At 40.8% G+C, this 16,865-nt stretch overlaps 1 protein-coding gene across 2 annotated transcripts in view; it reads right to left on the bottom strand.

The window, feature by feature from the left end:
* Window positions 1–16,865, bottom strand: part of LAMA3 (laminin subunit alpha 3) — a 122,519-nt gene that overhangs the window by 16,134 nt on the left and 89,520 nt on the right. For both annotated transcript variants that reach the window (XM_075084843.1, XM_075084844.1), the window contains exons 44-59: window positions 15,956–16,036; window positions 14,478–14,584; window positions 11,812–11,862; window positions 11,282–11,433; window positions 10,638–10,748; window positions 10,427–10,538; window positions 9,702–9,869; window positions 8,392–8,588; window positions 6,870–6,986; window positions 6,171–6,325; window positions 4,742–4,883; window positions 4,052–4,151; window positions 3,544–3,660; window positions 3,281–3,460; window positions 1,277–1,419; window positions 49–225 (exon numbers count right to left, since the gene is read on the bottom strand). In XM_075084843.1, coding sequence (XP_074940944.1) covers window positions 49–225; window positions 1,277–1,419; window positions 3,281–3,460; window positions 3,544–3,660; window positions 4,052–4,151; window positions 4,742–4,883; window positions 6,171–6,325; window positions 6,870–6,986; window positions 8,392–8,588; window positions 9,702–9,869; window positions 10,427–10,538; window positions 10,638–10,748; window positions 11,282–11,433; window positions 11,812–11,862; window positions 14,478–14,584; window positions 15,956–16,036 — 2,110 coding nt within the window. The remainder of the gene's footprint in view (window positions 1–48; window positions 226–1,276; window positions 1,420–3,280; window positions 3,461–3,543; window positions 3,661–4,051; window positions 4,152–4,741; window positions 4,884–6,170; window positions 6,326–6,869; window positions 6,987–8,391; window positions 8,589–9,701; window positions 9,870–10,426; window positions 10,539–10,637; window positions 10,749–11,281; window positions 11,434–11,811; window positions 11,863–14,477; window positions 14,585–15,955; window positions 16,037–16,865) is intronic.

Below are 16,865 nucleotides of genomic sequence, written 5' to 3'. Positions count from 1 at the left end.
GCGTATTGTCTGTTCTAAGAATCAGATTAAATCTCAAAATATACCTACATCTTTATTACCCAGGTACAGTACAAACTTATTTGATCTGCTCTGGAGGGTGTCTGATCTTGTCTTAGGTCTTTGGAGAAAGAAAGACATTGAAGTATAGCCTTTCAGATCTTCAAGGTTGCTTGGAGGTCGAACCTCTACACCAGAGCTGCCATTGAACCTCATAGGAATAGCAACCTGTTAAAAAAAACCCCAAAATTCAGTATGCTATAATTGTCTGTTGCTACTACCCCTACTTATTTCACTGTTTGTTTAATTGCAAAGTAACCTATTACATTTCCTAGTCATCCTACAGCCATCAATTTCTACAGATTTGGACTATGATCCTACCAAACACCATATATAGGAAACAGTTGGGATAATACAGTATTCTGTATTATCAATATTTATCACTTAACACAGCATTTTTTTATTCCAGACATCAATTAATCAACCCTTACCGAGGCTCTGTCAAGTAATTGTTACCTTTGGTACATGGAAAGGGAAGAATGTGCCCTGCAGCTCTAAAGAGCAAGCCTATGAATTATTTAGATGTCTACATACATATCCTGATGCTTCACTTAGCTGGACTTGGCTGTCTGTTGGAAATTACAATGCACCTCTGATATTAATAAAGGCACATCCTATTACAGCCATTTATACCATGGTCACAGGTTCCTCTTATTGTAACTGTAGGTTATTTGTGATGACCTCGGGGATGCTGCTCAGGGACCTGAGACCACACTAACCCTTGAGCAGCTACAGCAGTTGCTTAAATGGAGAAAGAGCAGTCTAATAAGAAGATGCTAACAGCCACCTCCTAACATCTTGGGGCAGCTGGAGACACGAGAGCACAGGGCTACACAACTCCTTTGGCAGTGTCAGCATTCCCCTGGCCGTGCGTGGGTGGAAAGCCCTGCCTCTAAGCTGCAGAGCCAACTCTACCTCTGCTGCCAAAGACACCACAATGTACCTTGGAAGGCAAGACGCTATTGTACAAATAAGTATTGCAGAGGTGCCCTGGGCATGGAACAGGATGCTACTGCATCCACTCATTTTTAGGTACAAATCATTATGCTTCCCATCATCACAGTTACTTTAAGTGCTGGGTGGGGCCGTTGAATTAAATTTATGTCTGGTCTTTCACACACATTCTAACAAAAGAATTTAGAAAGAGAAAGAGGAACGTAAGTACTGCTGCGTGTCCAAGCCACTGAGGTCAAGCATGATTGCACTGTCCAGGACAGACCTTATTTGCAGCACTTCTTGCCTGCTGAATCAGCACTCTTATGCGATTTAAATTCTCAGAGATGTTGCTTATTGGCATCAGCTGTTGGTTGATACTCTCGATCTTGCTGAACAGATCTGGAAGTTTGTTTGTCAACTTTTTTACTGCAATGAAAGAAAAAAAAATCCTTGATGATAGAAATGAGGGGGAAAACACGCAAAAATACGACATCGCTACGTGATTATCAGAAAAGCAGTGTCAGGGTGATGACAGAACTGTTTTCATTAGTCCTACAATATTAGGAAGCCCTCACTGAAACTAGGAGTTTATACAGAGTATATGTACTCCTGGAATACAGTGGAATACAACGTACTCCTGGAATTTGTGGCCAAAGGTATTTGTGGAATCAGACAGAATCAGCACTTCCAAAAATGTAATAGATAAATTCAGGTCCAGAAAAAAATATTACATAGAACAGACAGGGATGTGCTCTCTAACGTTATTATCCAGTGACTGTGTATGAGCATAACACACAGCAGACAGGGGCCAAGCTTGTGTACATTCCCTGGGTAACATCTCCTGCTGCCACTGTTGGAGAGGGAATACTGGGGTAGGCAGACTGCTGGCCTGACCAAGTAGGGCTTGTCTTATATTCTTGTGTCAGGGTTGCTAGTCATCACAATTCAGTAGTAAGCCTTACAGTATCTGGTCAGGTTTATTTCAGGAGAAAAGGAGATAATATGAGAATTTCAACTTTCATTTAAGCAGGAAATAATTTTTCATCTCCTGTGATTACAAAAAAAAAAAAGAAAGCCTGAAGGTATTAGCAGACTGCAACCCTATGATGCAGAAGGCAAAGAAAAAGAAATCCAGACCTATTATTTTTCTAAGTATGACTTCTAAAGCAGTCTCATAAATGCAGAGATGACTTATGACTCTGCAATAACATGCTGGGCTGGCTCTTGTATTTAGCTAATTTAAAATGTTCTCTCTCACTTGACTTTATCAGGCAAAGCTGATGAAAGGATGAAAAAAGATGCTGTTTGGGGTTGTGATTGTCCCTTGTTTTCTATTCAACACAGTCTCTATGCAAGCCATTTCACTTAATTTCAGCTAACAGACATCTAGCCTAAGCTAATTGTCTAGGTTCCTTCTCTAGTCAGTGTAGCAGAAAATCACAGAATCACAGAGTGGCTGAGGCTGGAAGGGGCCTCTGGAGGTCATCTTGTCCAAACCCTGTGCGCAAGCACGACCATCTAGTGCCAGTTGCCCAGAATCATGTCTAGACGGCTTTTGAATATCTCCAAGGTTAGACACTCCACAACCTCTCTGGGCAATCTCTGCCAGTGCTTGGTTACCCTCACCATAAAAAAGTGTTTCCTGATGTTCAGAGGGAACCTCCTGTGTTCCAGCCTTTGCCGCTGGTTCATGTTCAGCTTGGTGCCCACCAGAACCCCCAGGTCCTTTTCTGCAAAGCTGCTTTCCAGACTGGCCACCTCCCAGCATATACTGGTGCATGGGGTTGTTTCTCCTCAGGTGCAGGACTTCTTGTTGAACTTAACGAGGTTACTGTCAGCCTATTTTTGCAGCCTGTTGAGGTCCGTCTGGATGGCAGCATGACCCTCTGTTGTATCAGCCACTCATCCCAGCTTTGTGTCGCCAGCAAACTTTTGGGGGGTATACTCTGCCCCATCATTCAGATCATTAATGAAGATGTTAAACAGGGTCAAAATCAGTACTGACCCCTGGGGTACCCTGCTAGTCACTGGCCTCCAAGTCTTTAGAGACCAGTCATGGATGGTCTCACTTCTAACACATGGATGAAACCCACAGACTGCAGGATGGCCTGAATCACCTTTTTCTCTACCTGTCACTCTCCACCAGCAATAAAGGAAGCTCAGAATACTAGCTTAGGCTAGGCGCCTAACTTTTTGATGACTAAAATTTCAGCTGCAAAACTGACCATGTTCACCTAACAGTGACTTGGCAGGTCTCAGCACCTGCAACAGCAAATACAACACCTACCTGAATTGTTTGCCTCCATCAATGCTTTACTGAAGTCAGCACTCTGAGTGCTTCCATAGGTACTCTTCATTTTTTCCACATCTACTTGAATTGGGACCAGTTCATCCAATACATGAGTTGTAACATCCTTGGCACTTTTTACCATGTTCTTGGCACTGGTGATGATGCTGTCGATGTCATCTGAAATACACACAAATGCATGTGCAGATTCTCACAGTAATAGATGAAAAAGGCAAAACAGAAGTGACCAGTAAGTTACTGACCTCTGTTTATCCCATCAATACTATTTTGAAGAGTGACAAGATCTGTTTGCAGTGTTTTCTTCTTTCCGTCAGTGACATCAAGTCTTTGCTTTATGTCTTCAAGGGTTGGACCAATAGCTGCAACACAGTGAATGCCCTGTATGAATTTTAAACACAAATACCACCTCTCTGTTGGACAGATGGTGTGGCAGCACCAGTCTGCACTCTTACACAGCTCATGTTGCCAGTGAGCAATGAATGAGCATTTGCACTGCAAAACAAGTACAAGGCTAAGGATTTACTGGACAGAAGTACTGCAAAGGTGTATAGCATAGCAGAAGTATGAAATCCACTTTCTGGCCTTTTTGCCATTGGAAATATCCGTCACAAGATGTCCCACTGTAATGGAACTAGCCTCTTCTGGTTAAATATGTGCTGCAGAGCTTTGCTGAACTGTGAAAATTCATGGTTCAAATGAAAGCTTGTCATGCTGTGCCAGCATTTCTACTGTCACTTTCTTTCTCGGTACCTTGCAAGGTCCTTTCAGTCTCCCGTGCTTGATTCAGGAGTGTGCTGCTCTCGGATTTTAACTTTGCAGCTTTTCCTGATAGGTCTTCTCTCTTCACAGTCTGGTAATAGAAGCATGGAACTGTAAGACTGCTATAATAATTATACTACAATTTTAAGGAGTAAAAGAGATAGCCCAATTCAGTTTAAAAAAACAACTATACAAGGGCAGAGATTTCAGTGAAAAGCACCACCTTAAATAACAATTATCAAGATTAATTTAAGCATAATACAACCTTGGTCCTTAACAAACTTCTGATAAATTTTGGGGCATTTAGAAGAAATTACTAGCACACAGCTGTTAGATACTACTCCTCTGCTGACGAGCTTGTCGGTATTACTACTGAAAAATAAAAGAGAATACCTGAAATCACCTTCAGTGATTACCAGGCTTGCCATATGCAGATCTCTTTATTTTGCACTAAAAGAAACAGTATTCATACAGACAGCCTCATCAGAAAGGCAGTAACTAGCCTGTTTAGTGCTGAACCAAGACTAGTTGATGAACATGCAGAATACCAGCTTATATAATGGCCACAGAGAAATAAGGCATGCCAAAACACACGGGTCTTTTTTGGGTGCCTCTCTGATAGCTAAAAAAAAATCTAGTTATAACAAGTTCACTATCATTTGGCCACTTACGGGTACTTACCGATAAAGCTGAGTCAGCTGCATTCCCAGCTTTGTTGGCTGCTTCCTCTGCTGCTTTGATGGCATTAATAATATTGTCATAGGCAGTAGAGGCTTCCACAGCACAGCCTACCAATTCGTCCTTCCTGGCACTGTTCTTTATTCTGTAGGAAACAGGGTGAAAAATGCAGCCTTCTGCAAAGACTGAGCCCTGTGAGGACTACTCTGGATCCACCTGAACTCAGTGTACTTTTTCTAATTAATGCCAATACAGAAAATGTTTTTCAGTTAGATCTGTAATTCCATTCTGAAAAAAAAAAATCAAACTTAGAGGCCAACCAATATGAAATGAATGAATCTTTAAATTAAGGTTGTGAGAATTCACCAAGGCACAAAGCCAGTAAGCCACCTCCATCACAGCCCCCCAAATACACTTCAATTCAGAGAACTACAGCTTCCAGAGAATCTCTGTCTGCACCAGCACCCTACAGGAGCAGCGGATGGAGCAACTACATGACCCTTGAGCTTTTCCCCAAGAAGCAGCACAGCAGTTCTGGAATCAGAAGCAACAATCAAAATCTCTTGTACCCACTCCCCATGAGCTATGCAACTGCCCAATATCAGTTGCCTTGTATTTGTGAGAACAGTGTCTTCTTAACCAAAAAAAACAAAGTCACACTGAAAACTAACAAAAAGTGAGCTATACTTTTTTTTTAACCAAGAATTTTTCCTCTGAGTTAGGTATTTTGGAATTTAACTTTTTGAGAGTTTCTAGTTGATGTAATGACAAAATGCAAACAATTTGCACAGGAAAAAAAAATCAGTTTCACTTTTTACATTTTGTTCTGATGCACCTACCATAGAAGGCCTCCAAAGCCTCACTCATAATTCCAAGGTAAAGTACAAGTAATGGAGAGAGAAACACTTGATTCATATTGAGTTTCTCATATTTTTGTCTTTCTAGAAGATTCCTCAAAGGATGAGAAAACTATAGGGATTCTTTTCCTCACTAATGTAAATGGGCATGTCTGAAGATTAAATTTCTTCCAATTTTTTGCCCCAATTAATTGACATCATAAAGGTATTCCTGAGTAGGAGTACAGGACATAACACTACAAAAAAGATATTCTAAATGTTCTCCCACCCTGTACATGAGGATCTTATCTCATTAGTAAGAAGTTAATGAAGTGTCAATGCAGTAATATAAAGCCATATTATGGGAGTCCCCACTTCTGGGGAAAAAATAAAATCAGGAAAAATACAGGAAAATCTGGTTTGTGGGGAACAAAGAAAACATCAAAACATCTGTACATCGTGAAGAAGCAGAAAAAGAAACCGAATTTTCCTCTAAATTTGCAAATGGTCATTAAAGCAAGTGAAGTTACAGACAGAGCATTGCAACCATGGATGTTATGTACAAAAATCATTCATTTACAGGAATAGCAACATACTCTTCCAGTTGTTTTGCCAAGTCTTGCAAAGATTTGGCATGTTCCTCAGCCCTCACCACCAACGATTCTTTGCTTGCCGATAAGGAGCTATTTGTCAGCTTTTCATTCATATCCTTCCTTGCTCCATCCAGCTGAGCGGCCAGGCTTTCATATTCCTGTGGGTTTACAAAGATAAAATCTTACTTGTGTTCACACATGTCTGATTTTGTCCTTGTCTCCTTCAGTGTTACAAAGGGAAAAACATTCCCTTCCAATTTACGCTGCAGGTTACTGGAAACAACTGCTAATCATTATATTATGCTTCCAGACCTATTATGTAAAAACAAAGCCTGTCAAACTGAGTCAAACCAAAGGTCCTTCTAGCCCAGAGTCCTGTCTGTGACAGTGGCTAAAAGCAATTGCCTAGAAAGAAATACAAGAATAGCACAATCTTTTAAGATATTTCTCTCACAGATATTCTCCCAAATTCATATATCTGCAGTTCAGTGTCTTCCTCAGACACATCACAACATTCAATAGGCTTCTCTTGCAGAAACCTGTGCAGGCAGGCTCCTCTTGCACTCAGGGTGGGCTGTGAGATCCCTCCCTTTTTGGGAGGCTCAGATGGGCCTCATGTTGTAGCCACTGAGCTACGCTACCCAGTACAGGGACAGCAAGATATTGGGGTTTTTAACCTTAACTTAAGAAGGTTAACTATACCTCTTTGCTCTTCCGCAATAATCCAAGTAAACTGTTAGCTTGTGTCAGGGAGGATCGGGCAGAGCTCAGAATATCCAAGATACTGTTCTGTTGTACATTTGTCTCCTCAATCCGTTTCTGAGGAAGAAGGTTGAAAAACATGTGATTGGCTTACAAATGAAAGGCAGGGAAAACCATATCTACCTACTCTAGCTTGCAGTAGGATTTACCAAAGATACTATAGGCATCTGATTAACACAGATAGCGTTTAGGGACTAATGCTGTCCTACTGATTAGAAGAGTGAGAAAACTCAAGAGTCTGCAGTAGTAGAGCGTGCAGCTGGGCAGCAGGCTATAGTAGTTCAGTTATTAGAGCTCAGACAAAGTAAAAATAGTACGGGTCAGCTGAGATGAACTGTCAAGACAGACCATCTAAGTGTCTGATCTCTCAAACTCGGAAACTTCAAACCTAGAAACTTTAAAAAACAGCTCCCTGGTGACTGACTACCCTGATCTTTTCTGTTCTCTCAAAGGCAGAAGTAAAATTATTACACTATCCTGTCATCTGGGGATGTCACCAGAAAGGGAATGTGAAACCCCCCCATCTTATCCTCTTGAAAGCTCTGAGGGGAAAGTGAATGAAGCTCCTTGGTCTAGAGCAGCCCTGTGACAATCCACAGCAGAGCTCTAGGGTAATGGCACACCACAAACACAGGCAGACAAGTGGATTGAAAGTAAGGATGCATTAACTCTCCTCAGTTGGGTTTCTATCATGGTAACATGTCACATCTCTCTACCAGAGAAGTGTATCAAGAGATTTATGACCTGTACATACTTAAGGTGGCACACGTATTGTACAGTCCACGCACATAAAGGTAATTTAAATATTGAAAGGGACAGTTGAATGTAGAAATTCTTTTGTTCAAGCAGTGTTAGCAAACCGGATGGACAGAAGTGTGCTAAAACAGTGATATATTTCAGCAAAATGGCAATTAATTTCAAAGAATAGGTCCTGCAGCACACCCTTAGTTCTTGTACTATTTCACCAGCTCTAAAAATCAAGCACAGCTCAGGAATTACAGCTACTTCTTGTCACCTTTCTGATAAGACCTCAGAAGCAGTTCTGTGAATATTAATCCCAAATAATTTAACAGTATTGCATACATTATTACTCCCACCTTTCATGGCTGTTAAAGCCAGATACTTGAAAGATCTTACTACAAAAAGTGCATCAGCATCAGGAATTTGATCTAGGATAGGAAACAAGAAGGCTAGTGGCAGTTGAAGAGAAGGTCCAGGCAGCGTCTCTCCTTCCCTGCTCTCATCAGAGCTATATCTTGGTCACGCTGTCCCGGTCACGTAAAGAGGCCACAAGTGGGAGTAGGCTACATTTATACCCGTCCACACATACATCAAAAGATGGAAAGAGACCTTGGAGAAAGTCTAAAGGATCAGTGCTACTTGGCTTTACAAGGTCAAAAGCAGCAATCAAAAGCACTTACCTCCTGAGGTTTAACTTTCTCCTCCCAAACCCCAACATTACCTTGATGTCTTCCAACAGAACCCCATGATCTTTGTTCAAGTTTTCAGCCTGCTTAATTTGTGCTGTTGCCTCATTCAGAGCTTCACGAAGGTCAGTGATTTTGGATTCGTATTCATTCAATGAATCCCTCACAGTTTTAATAAGCCCATGATTTTCCTGGTGGTACTTTCGTAGTTCATTCTTAATCCGTGCCAGTACTGCAGTATCAGGACCAGAAAGAAAAGTTTTGTTCAGAGGAGAAGGGAATCAGAACAAACCTCCTTCAAAAGGGCTTTATTTAGGGTTAGAAAGCTGTGGTTGTGTGAAATACTGAGCATCTTTTGCAGCACTAATTTCAGTGTTGCTATAGCAGAGCTGCTATTCAGCTTCTCACTGCTCACAAGTTTTCTGCTGCAGACACAGAGCACAGATAAACATTTACTTGGTTATTTCTAAATTAAATAAGGATGAAGAAGATTTGCAAATACTGAATAATTTTCTTTTTTTATATGGAACTAACTCAATTTCATCAACAATTTCATCTACAATGTAGACATCTACATCTGCACTAGTCATCAAAGCTTCCTCTATAATCAGTGGAGAGATATGGGCACACTTCATCTCAAAGAAGGTAGAAACATAAAAGAGGTCAAATGAATCACACTCTTAAGAGTGCCCATTTCATTGCCTACAAAACAGGATACAGAAGAGTTACTCAGAGGTAGGTATCAAAGTCCAAAGTAAGGGGAAATTACTATTACTCATAAGGTCTTTCACATTTCTCAACTATGCCCCTGGTTAGGAGATAAGCCTGTGACTTTGCTGTTCTTGCTGTCTCTAGTGTCTGCAATCAGGTTTCTGAATTCCCAAACACATGCAGAGAACCTAAAAGGGTGTGCAACTGGTGCAATTAGAACTTCCGAACTTCCTTATTCTCATATAATCTGGCTCTTGGACTACTCTAGCAGCTTCTTAAAACCTGTTGCTAAATTACGTGCGTAATTCCTCGAAAATAGCTGCATGTGCCATAGCCTAAATATTATAATACACCAAAGCACTGCGTAAGTATATTATGATCGGCCACATCTTTATTTTACTGAGATTCATCTAGTTATTAAAGAAGGATCTACTGGGTTTCTTCCATAAAAGACTAGAAATGCCTTTAAATCCCCTCCAGAGCTTCCACTTTCCTGTTGACTAATGACTGCTACAGACCCCAGGGATACATTGCAAAATTCCCCTCCCCGCACTCTATCCCTAACAATCAATAATGCTTCAGATTTAAGATTAATCTTTCTAGAGAGTAAAAAGCTGAGAGAACAAGCCCTTACGCAGCTGAGCTTCTGTTCTCTCCTTCTCCGCCTCTGCTTGAAGTTGGCCAAAGTTGCGGCTTCGCATCTCCGTCATCATGCGTTGAGCTTCGGCCAGTTCTTTGGCAGCATCTCCCAAGGGCAAGTTGTTACCTTCTCCATTTGTACCAGCTATTTGTTCCAAGAGCACTGAGAAAAAAAGAATTGTCAAAGAGAGGGTGTGCTTAAACCTATGCAAAAGACACAAATGAGAGGGTTGGTCTCTTCTATGAAAAAGGCATGCCTATTCCTGAATTTCTTAACAAAGCAGATCCATTTTGCCTTGATTGTATTAAACTGAAAAGCACCCCATGTCACACAACCAGAGCTAGTAAGAAGGCATCAGGCTTTAAAATTGTCCCCAACAACCAAATTCACAGCTATAATTTTAAACTTCTAACTTACTAGGGGCTACGATAGCAACTCAGACTAAAGTCACACTTAAGTCAGCATAGACAACTTGCTGCTCTAAATACCCCTGTGGTAAAGCTTCTCTGTCCCTATTCACTCTATAGGGAAGGCAGGCTCCTAAACTAACATTATATATTAGATTTCTAATAGGAAGAGTGAATTCCACAGATATGTCTGAATTCTGATTGTGAAGTTGTTTTTTAAGAAAACTTCTCATGCTTAATTAAGAATATTGGAAATAATCTGAAAAGATTCCATAAACCAAAACACGTTATGGAGTTAGAATCTATTTTTACCTTGTATATTGTTGACAACTATTTGTATTCGTGAAACCAAATCCTTTCCTTTCTGATGAGTTTGGCCAAAATTATTAAATAATATCTCAGCTGCTTTGTAGTTCATTTCAGCCTAGTAAGGGATAAAACTGCTTAGATTAAAAATATCTGGATACAGCATGCTAACATATAGTCAAGAGATGTGTATTTTTAAATTGATTTGGTAAGTCACCTTTTCCTGGAGAGCATTTACATCATGATTTAGGTTAATGAATTCTGTCTCCAGCTCATCTACCTTTGAACCCTGATTATGAACAACAGAACGGTAATTGTTCAATAAGACCTGAAACGAAAGGAAAAAAATAATCCAATAAATCACTCATACCCAGGACACAAAAAACAATTACACTGGGTTAAATGTTTACCTAAGGTAAATAAAAGCAGCGTTACTAACACGAAGGCTGACCAATTGCTGCCCAAAACCTGGGATTTCTTATCTGTGAGTATAGCGACCGCTGTTCCGACCAAACAAAAAACTTCTAGAATGAATTTTGGTACTGGCAATTGGAATGTTGTGGATTTTTCGTAATGCAGAGACATGAAGTGCTGGAAAAGGACAGAGCTATAGGGAAACCTCAGAGATATAGCTTTCAAGATAAGCAGGCCTCAAATAAACCAGAGATACTGATTTTCTTTCAGAGCATGACATGGAAACAATAGCTGTCTTCTAACAAGTGAAGCCCAGTGCTGTCAGCATCTGATATTTGAAATCAAAAGTATGTTTCCTTGCAAGCTGACAAAAAGACGGCATAAGTTCCTAGGTTTAGCTCTTATCCGCTTAATCTGAAATCCACTTTTCTGTTTATGTGTGCCTACCTTTAAGTCCTTGATGCGTGTTTCCAGATGTCTCATCTGCTCCAGTGTGTGCGTACTCGCATGGACATTTTGCAGCTGAGACTTAATCAGCTGAAGCTCGTCACCTATTGTGCTCAAATCCTTCAGCAGTGTAATTACACAGCTATCACAAGCTGGAGGGAGCATCAGCAAAGGAAAACAATACATATTATTGATATTTGGCGTGGAGAACATTTCACTGTGTATATTAATAAATGAGATACAATAGTTTCAATCTGATGCTTGTCACTTGGTGCCGCCTGAAGAACAAAGGCAACAACAAAGCCCACAGTATTAAGGAGAGTCACCAAAGCCAGCAATAAGGAGAAGGCCCCATTTACATACATCTGGCTAGCTGACCACCTCTTTTATAGTTTTTCCAAGTGTTTGGTTGAATGTTTCATTACAGGATACCTCCAGTCCTTTTTAAACTCTGCCACCCTTAACAGTCATCAGTATGTATCCAAAGCCAGCAGAAGACAACCTAAGTGCAGCTCTATTTTAGTACTTACAGTCACAATCTTCATTGGGATCCACATCTTTTGGTTCATTATTGAAGCATTCTGAAATCACAAGACAGTCATCAGTAACCAAAGTTTTCTATGGAAATACTACTATTGCATTTTTGCCCTCACTTTTCATGGTTGGCAGCCGTTAAAACACAGTGCTGCCCTTTCATAAATCCATACCTGCTGTGAACGAGCTGAAATGCCCGGAAGGCTTGAGCATGCCAAAACATTCAGCTCCCACTTATGCCTTGCTGAGATCAACACGTTTTTCATCCCTCAGAGGAAACTGGCTGTAACCCCTCCCAATACATGCTACTCGGGTAGCAGCAGGAGGCTTTTGCCTCAAGTCTGCTGAATGTATTGCTGGAATTTGCCTACAATAACACCACTGGGATTAGAGCCAAGACTATATTGTTAAAGCATTTTACCCAAGACGTAGGTTCAAACCCTTTTATCTACTTTAGCATCCCCGTTCAAATGACAGATTCTGATTTCCTAAAGGACGTCTTACCCACAAGGAACTGAGAAATGTTTATGGCCTTCCTTCATACCCGTCACAGCTTGCAAGATTAAGGGATTAATGAAGCTTGACAGAAATCCAAAGTGTATTCATGGAAGGAGGCATTTTATGTAACCCAAGGCATGGAGTGTGGACCACAGATACAGGTGGTATATAACAAACATTGCCCTCAGACTTTCCACATGCTAGCACAAGTGACTGCCTGTCTAGTGTGCTGGTTTGTTTTGTTTGTTTGTTTTACAAACCCTGTAATAAGAAGCTTAACGCTCTCCAGGTGCATGTGGGATTGTAACATCCTGGGATCCTAACTTCTAGGAGCCAGGAGAGAAACTGGCTCCTAAAAATTGCCATAATATAGGACAGGAATCTCCCTGTCTTAATGTCCAAGTCCCTTTTACAGGCTTGCTCCTACTGCCAAACTCTCATCTCCTCTTGAAAATGAAAAGGGCTGTGCATGTCTTTTACTCTGAAGGAAAAGGATGCACTCAGGGTATAGGCTGCTGCTGTCAAGAGTCAACAACAGCTTGCAACTGTCAGAGGTTACAGTGATAAAATTGGACCTGAACTTTAACAGCAGCATGAAACAGCCTGGAACAAACTGCCTAGCTGTGCCTTTTCTTTGGCACTTGCACATTAAGTCATCAGGAAGTAAAATGGGATTGGTAGTGAGCGCCAAAAGGAGACAAGTCACAAAGAATATGTTTGTAAGAGAATGAAGGAAATTATTCTGAAATTCAAATACCCGTGCAGTTCTGCTGTTGTGTAACTCAGCTAACACCAGACACGTTTCTGCTGTCGCTGTGAAGTACCAATTAAATAAAACTATTATTACAGCTTGCGCACAGAAAACATCAGCCAAGAAATGGAGAAATGAAAAAATGTCTAGCCAAATGCCGAACATCACACACAAGAAACCTGCTAGAACATGCTGTGCTGATGATCACGGAGTGTTTTATTCCTAATGCGGAGAAAAGGACGGCTGATCAGAATATATAGTTGCAGACAAACTGAAAACAAACTGGCTTGTTGAATTCTGCCCTATGGATTAGTTTGTCCTAGCAAACTCTTGCCTCAAGAAGAAAGGAACGACAAAACAATACGCACTGATTGGATTTGTTCTACATAAGGTATAAATATAATAAAGATGTATTACTTCAATAGTGAAAAATGAAATGAGAACTAGCTATTGAAAAATTGCACCAGCTGCCAACAGTTCACATAGCTTGTTTTCTCATTTCTGTGACGACAAAAAGATAAGGTGAACCTTGGCAGTCATTTGAATGCAGTATGAAGAGCAGTGCAAAGAAATGAAGAGCATGGAACCATTAGGAGTTATTAGTTTGTCATTTCACTAACATGCAAGGAGGAAAAGCTGCCTATAGGGAAGGAAAAGTGTAATTTTATTGGGGAATGAAAATATGGGAGAATCAAGGTCCTTTTCAGGAGCAGTGGCCTATGCGTCCCTGAATAGAAACAAGTATCCCACGGGACTGAAGTGAATTGAGGTAAAGACTGTCTGAGAACTGTAGGCTCAGGCCCTTTACTTCAGATTATAATAGATAAACCAAACATATGCCAGTAGCATAATATTCTTATAGGAGCTTACTAGTAGTGCAGTACATGTGTGACTGATACTGAGAAAATCACGGCTGTATAGCAGGAGCCTCCCAAGTCAGATCCTAACTTCCACTGTAAACAGTTAGCTTGGATACCAAAGACGGCAGTGCCTGATGCAGACTCTGAAGATGTCACTGATCTGTCCCAAATACATTTTAAAAAGGCGTATTGAGACTGCTCAGTTTCATAAGCCCATAACACAGACTGGCAAGATATGACTTAACCATGTCAGAAGATGAACCATAATGCATTTAAAAACATACCCATGAAACAGAAAAACGAAATAAAATTGGTAGTATTTATGAAGGGAAAGACATGATAAAATGGCTTACAAGGGTGAACTCAATTACACAGGACTGCCCTTGTATTACCATGGTGTTATGTTTTAGGAAACTTTACTGTTTGTTAAAAATTATCCGCATTTCCTAGAAGTCTACATCTTTCCTTTAGTTCAACTGACCTAAGTACCTTCCTACTCTGCTTCACAGAGAGAAAACAATGCTCCCTTCCATGTTCATAGGCCCTCACATACCTCCAGTCAGGTAGTCACAGCTAGCCAGCTGTCCATTATTATTACAGTTACATTTCTGACAGTAGCCTCCATATTTTTGTGGATTTCCAAAATATCCTGGAGCACACCTAGATAAAGAGATACAAATAATTTTTAAATATTTGAAGCCACTTTTGTGAAATATACTTTCCCTTGACAAAAAGCCCCAATTATTCTCCTACAGTAATTTTCAAGAACTTTTGATTTCATGTCATGACTTAGACAAAAAGGGTGTATTTTTGGTTTACAGTATCCTCTGCACTAAGCTAAAAATAGCTTTCCAAGTACTGCAGAATTTTTTTCTAAAAATAACAGAACTCCCACAATGCTCATATAGGAATAATTCACTTAATCTGAAAAAATACAATGCACACAGATACATATAAAGAGAGAGAATTTGGCAAGGCTTCATCCAGCAAACCACACCATTTTGGTCTGTGACCCCACCAGAAAACACATATTAAGGAGGATCACACTGCAAGTACACATTGAGATTTCAAACAGCCATGGCACTGACTGACATTATCACCATTCTCCTGAGTGATACCTCCTCTTGCCATCTGCCAGCAAAGCAGTCTGTTTTATATATAGTATAGATTGTCCACACTGTCTCGCTAATATTCCTAGAAGTCACCGTGTTGTAAGATCTATGGGGGTGGTAATGTGTGACTGAAGGGCCATGATGAGCAGCTGAGGTACAGCTAGATCTGGAAGAGAAAATCTGTCGGTAACCTGCAGGTTAGATGTCAAAGGTAACAGTCTTGAAGCATAAGGCAATGTGCTACTGGAGATACTGTCTTCAGGTAAGACATCATTGGCCTCAAGTTTCCAAACCAGATAACACCACTCCATTATGCCTGAATTCCCCCTGGATTTGAAACTCAGTGAAATTGCTTCCTCTGCCTGCCTGAAACTGCCATGCTGTTCCTCTGGTGCTTTGCCAAACTGCTGCACTCTTCCAGCAAAAGAGATGGCTTCAGCGTTATGTTTGTGTGCTCCACCTGTGGAGCACATCAGAATGACGTGGGATGAAGGGTATGGTGTTAATGTGGTTGCTGTTGGGTAACTACAAATACTGAAGCACCATCAGGCACCCTGGAGGAAACAGGAAAATGCTTTTAACTTGAAAAGGAACAAAGTAAGCGGGAGTCATTATTATCAGAAAGAGCGGAGGATAAGGCAAGACACAGGGCACTTAGGCAAAGATGCTGACACTTCTCTTTTTGGTAAAAACTGTGTAGTCACTAAATAGGCTGTGGAGAATTGTTGACATTTCTTCAGGGAATGTTGGGTTTACATCTATAATTATACTATAGCACCACACTGTAGCAGCTGTTTATAGATGCTCCCTAAGCATGTGCATGCTGTGCATATGCATACACCATACATTACCCAATACAGACAAACCTCCTTTTATGGTGCCTCTCAAAAACCTCGGTCTGGAGAAAAAAGTCACTTACCGTTCACAACGAACTCCAGTATAGCCTTCTTTGCAGAGACACTGAATTTCTTCACCATTTGCCACACAGCCAGTTGCAAATCTTTGAGAAGAAGCAAAAATATTGTGAGCACATCATCAAATAGGTTTTACACTCTAGAGGCTAAGCTCAGTTACATGACTTTCAGATTAAAAAGGTTTTATACCACTAAATTACTTTTCACAGAATCACAGAACGGTAGGGGTTGGAAGGGACCTCTGGAGATCATCTTGTCCAACCCTCCTGCTTGAGCAGGCACACCCAGAGCAGGGGGCACAGGAACGCGTCCAGGTGGGTTTTGAATATCTCCAGGGAAGGAGACTCCACAACCTCTCTGGGCAGCCTGTTCCACTGCTCTGACACCATCACAGTATACAAATTTTTTCTTATATTGAGGTGGAACTTGCTGTGTTCCAACTTGTGCCCATTGCCCCTTGTCCTGCCATTGGGCACTATTGAAAAGAGCCTAGTCCCATCATCCTGACACCCACCCTTTAGATAGTTAGATATTGATGAAATCCTCCCTCAGTCTTGTCTTGTCCAGGCTGAACAAACCCAGGTCTCTCAGCCTTTCCCCATAAGGGAGATGCTCCTGTCCCCTGATCATCTGGGTAGCTCTCCGCTGGACTTGCTCGAGCAGTTCCCTGTCCTGCTTAAATTGGAGGGCCCAGAACTGGACACAGTACTCTAAATGTCTCACTAGGGCTAATTTCTGCTAATTTAATTGCCTCTAGATAAATCAGTGTGACTAAATCTTTGAAGTTTCATATATTTCCTCTAAATTCTTTCCTTGGACTGAAAAAACAATAATTTCCTGATCCTCTGTACAGAGTTTAATAGTTTGTTACCCAAAGGAATGCCTAAAATAAACCTTAATAGTGTTGTTGTAAAA

Source organism: Phalacrocorax aristotelis, chromosome 2, assembly GCF_949628215.1.
Source record: "Phalacrocorax aristotelis chromosome 2, bGulAri2.1, whole genome shotgun sequence".
Taxonomy (NCBI): Eukaryota; Metazoa; Chordata; class Aves; order Suliformes; family Phalacrocoracidae; genus Phalacrocorax; species Phalacrocorax aristotelis.
Note: the sequence above shows the minus strand (reverse complement) of the source record. Positions and strands in the feature narration are given on the sequence as shown.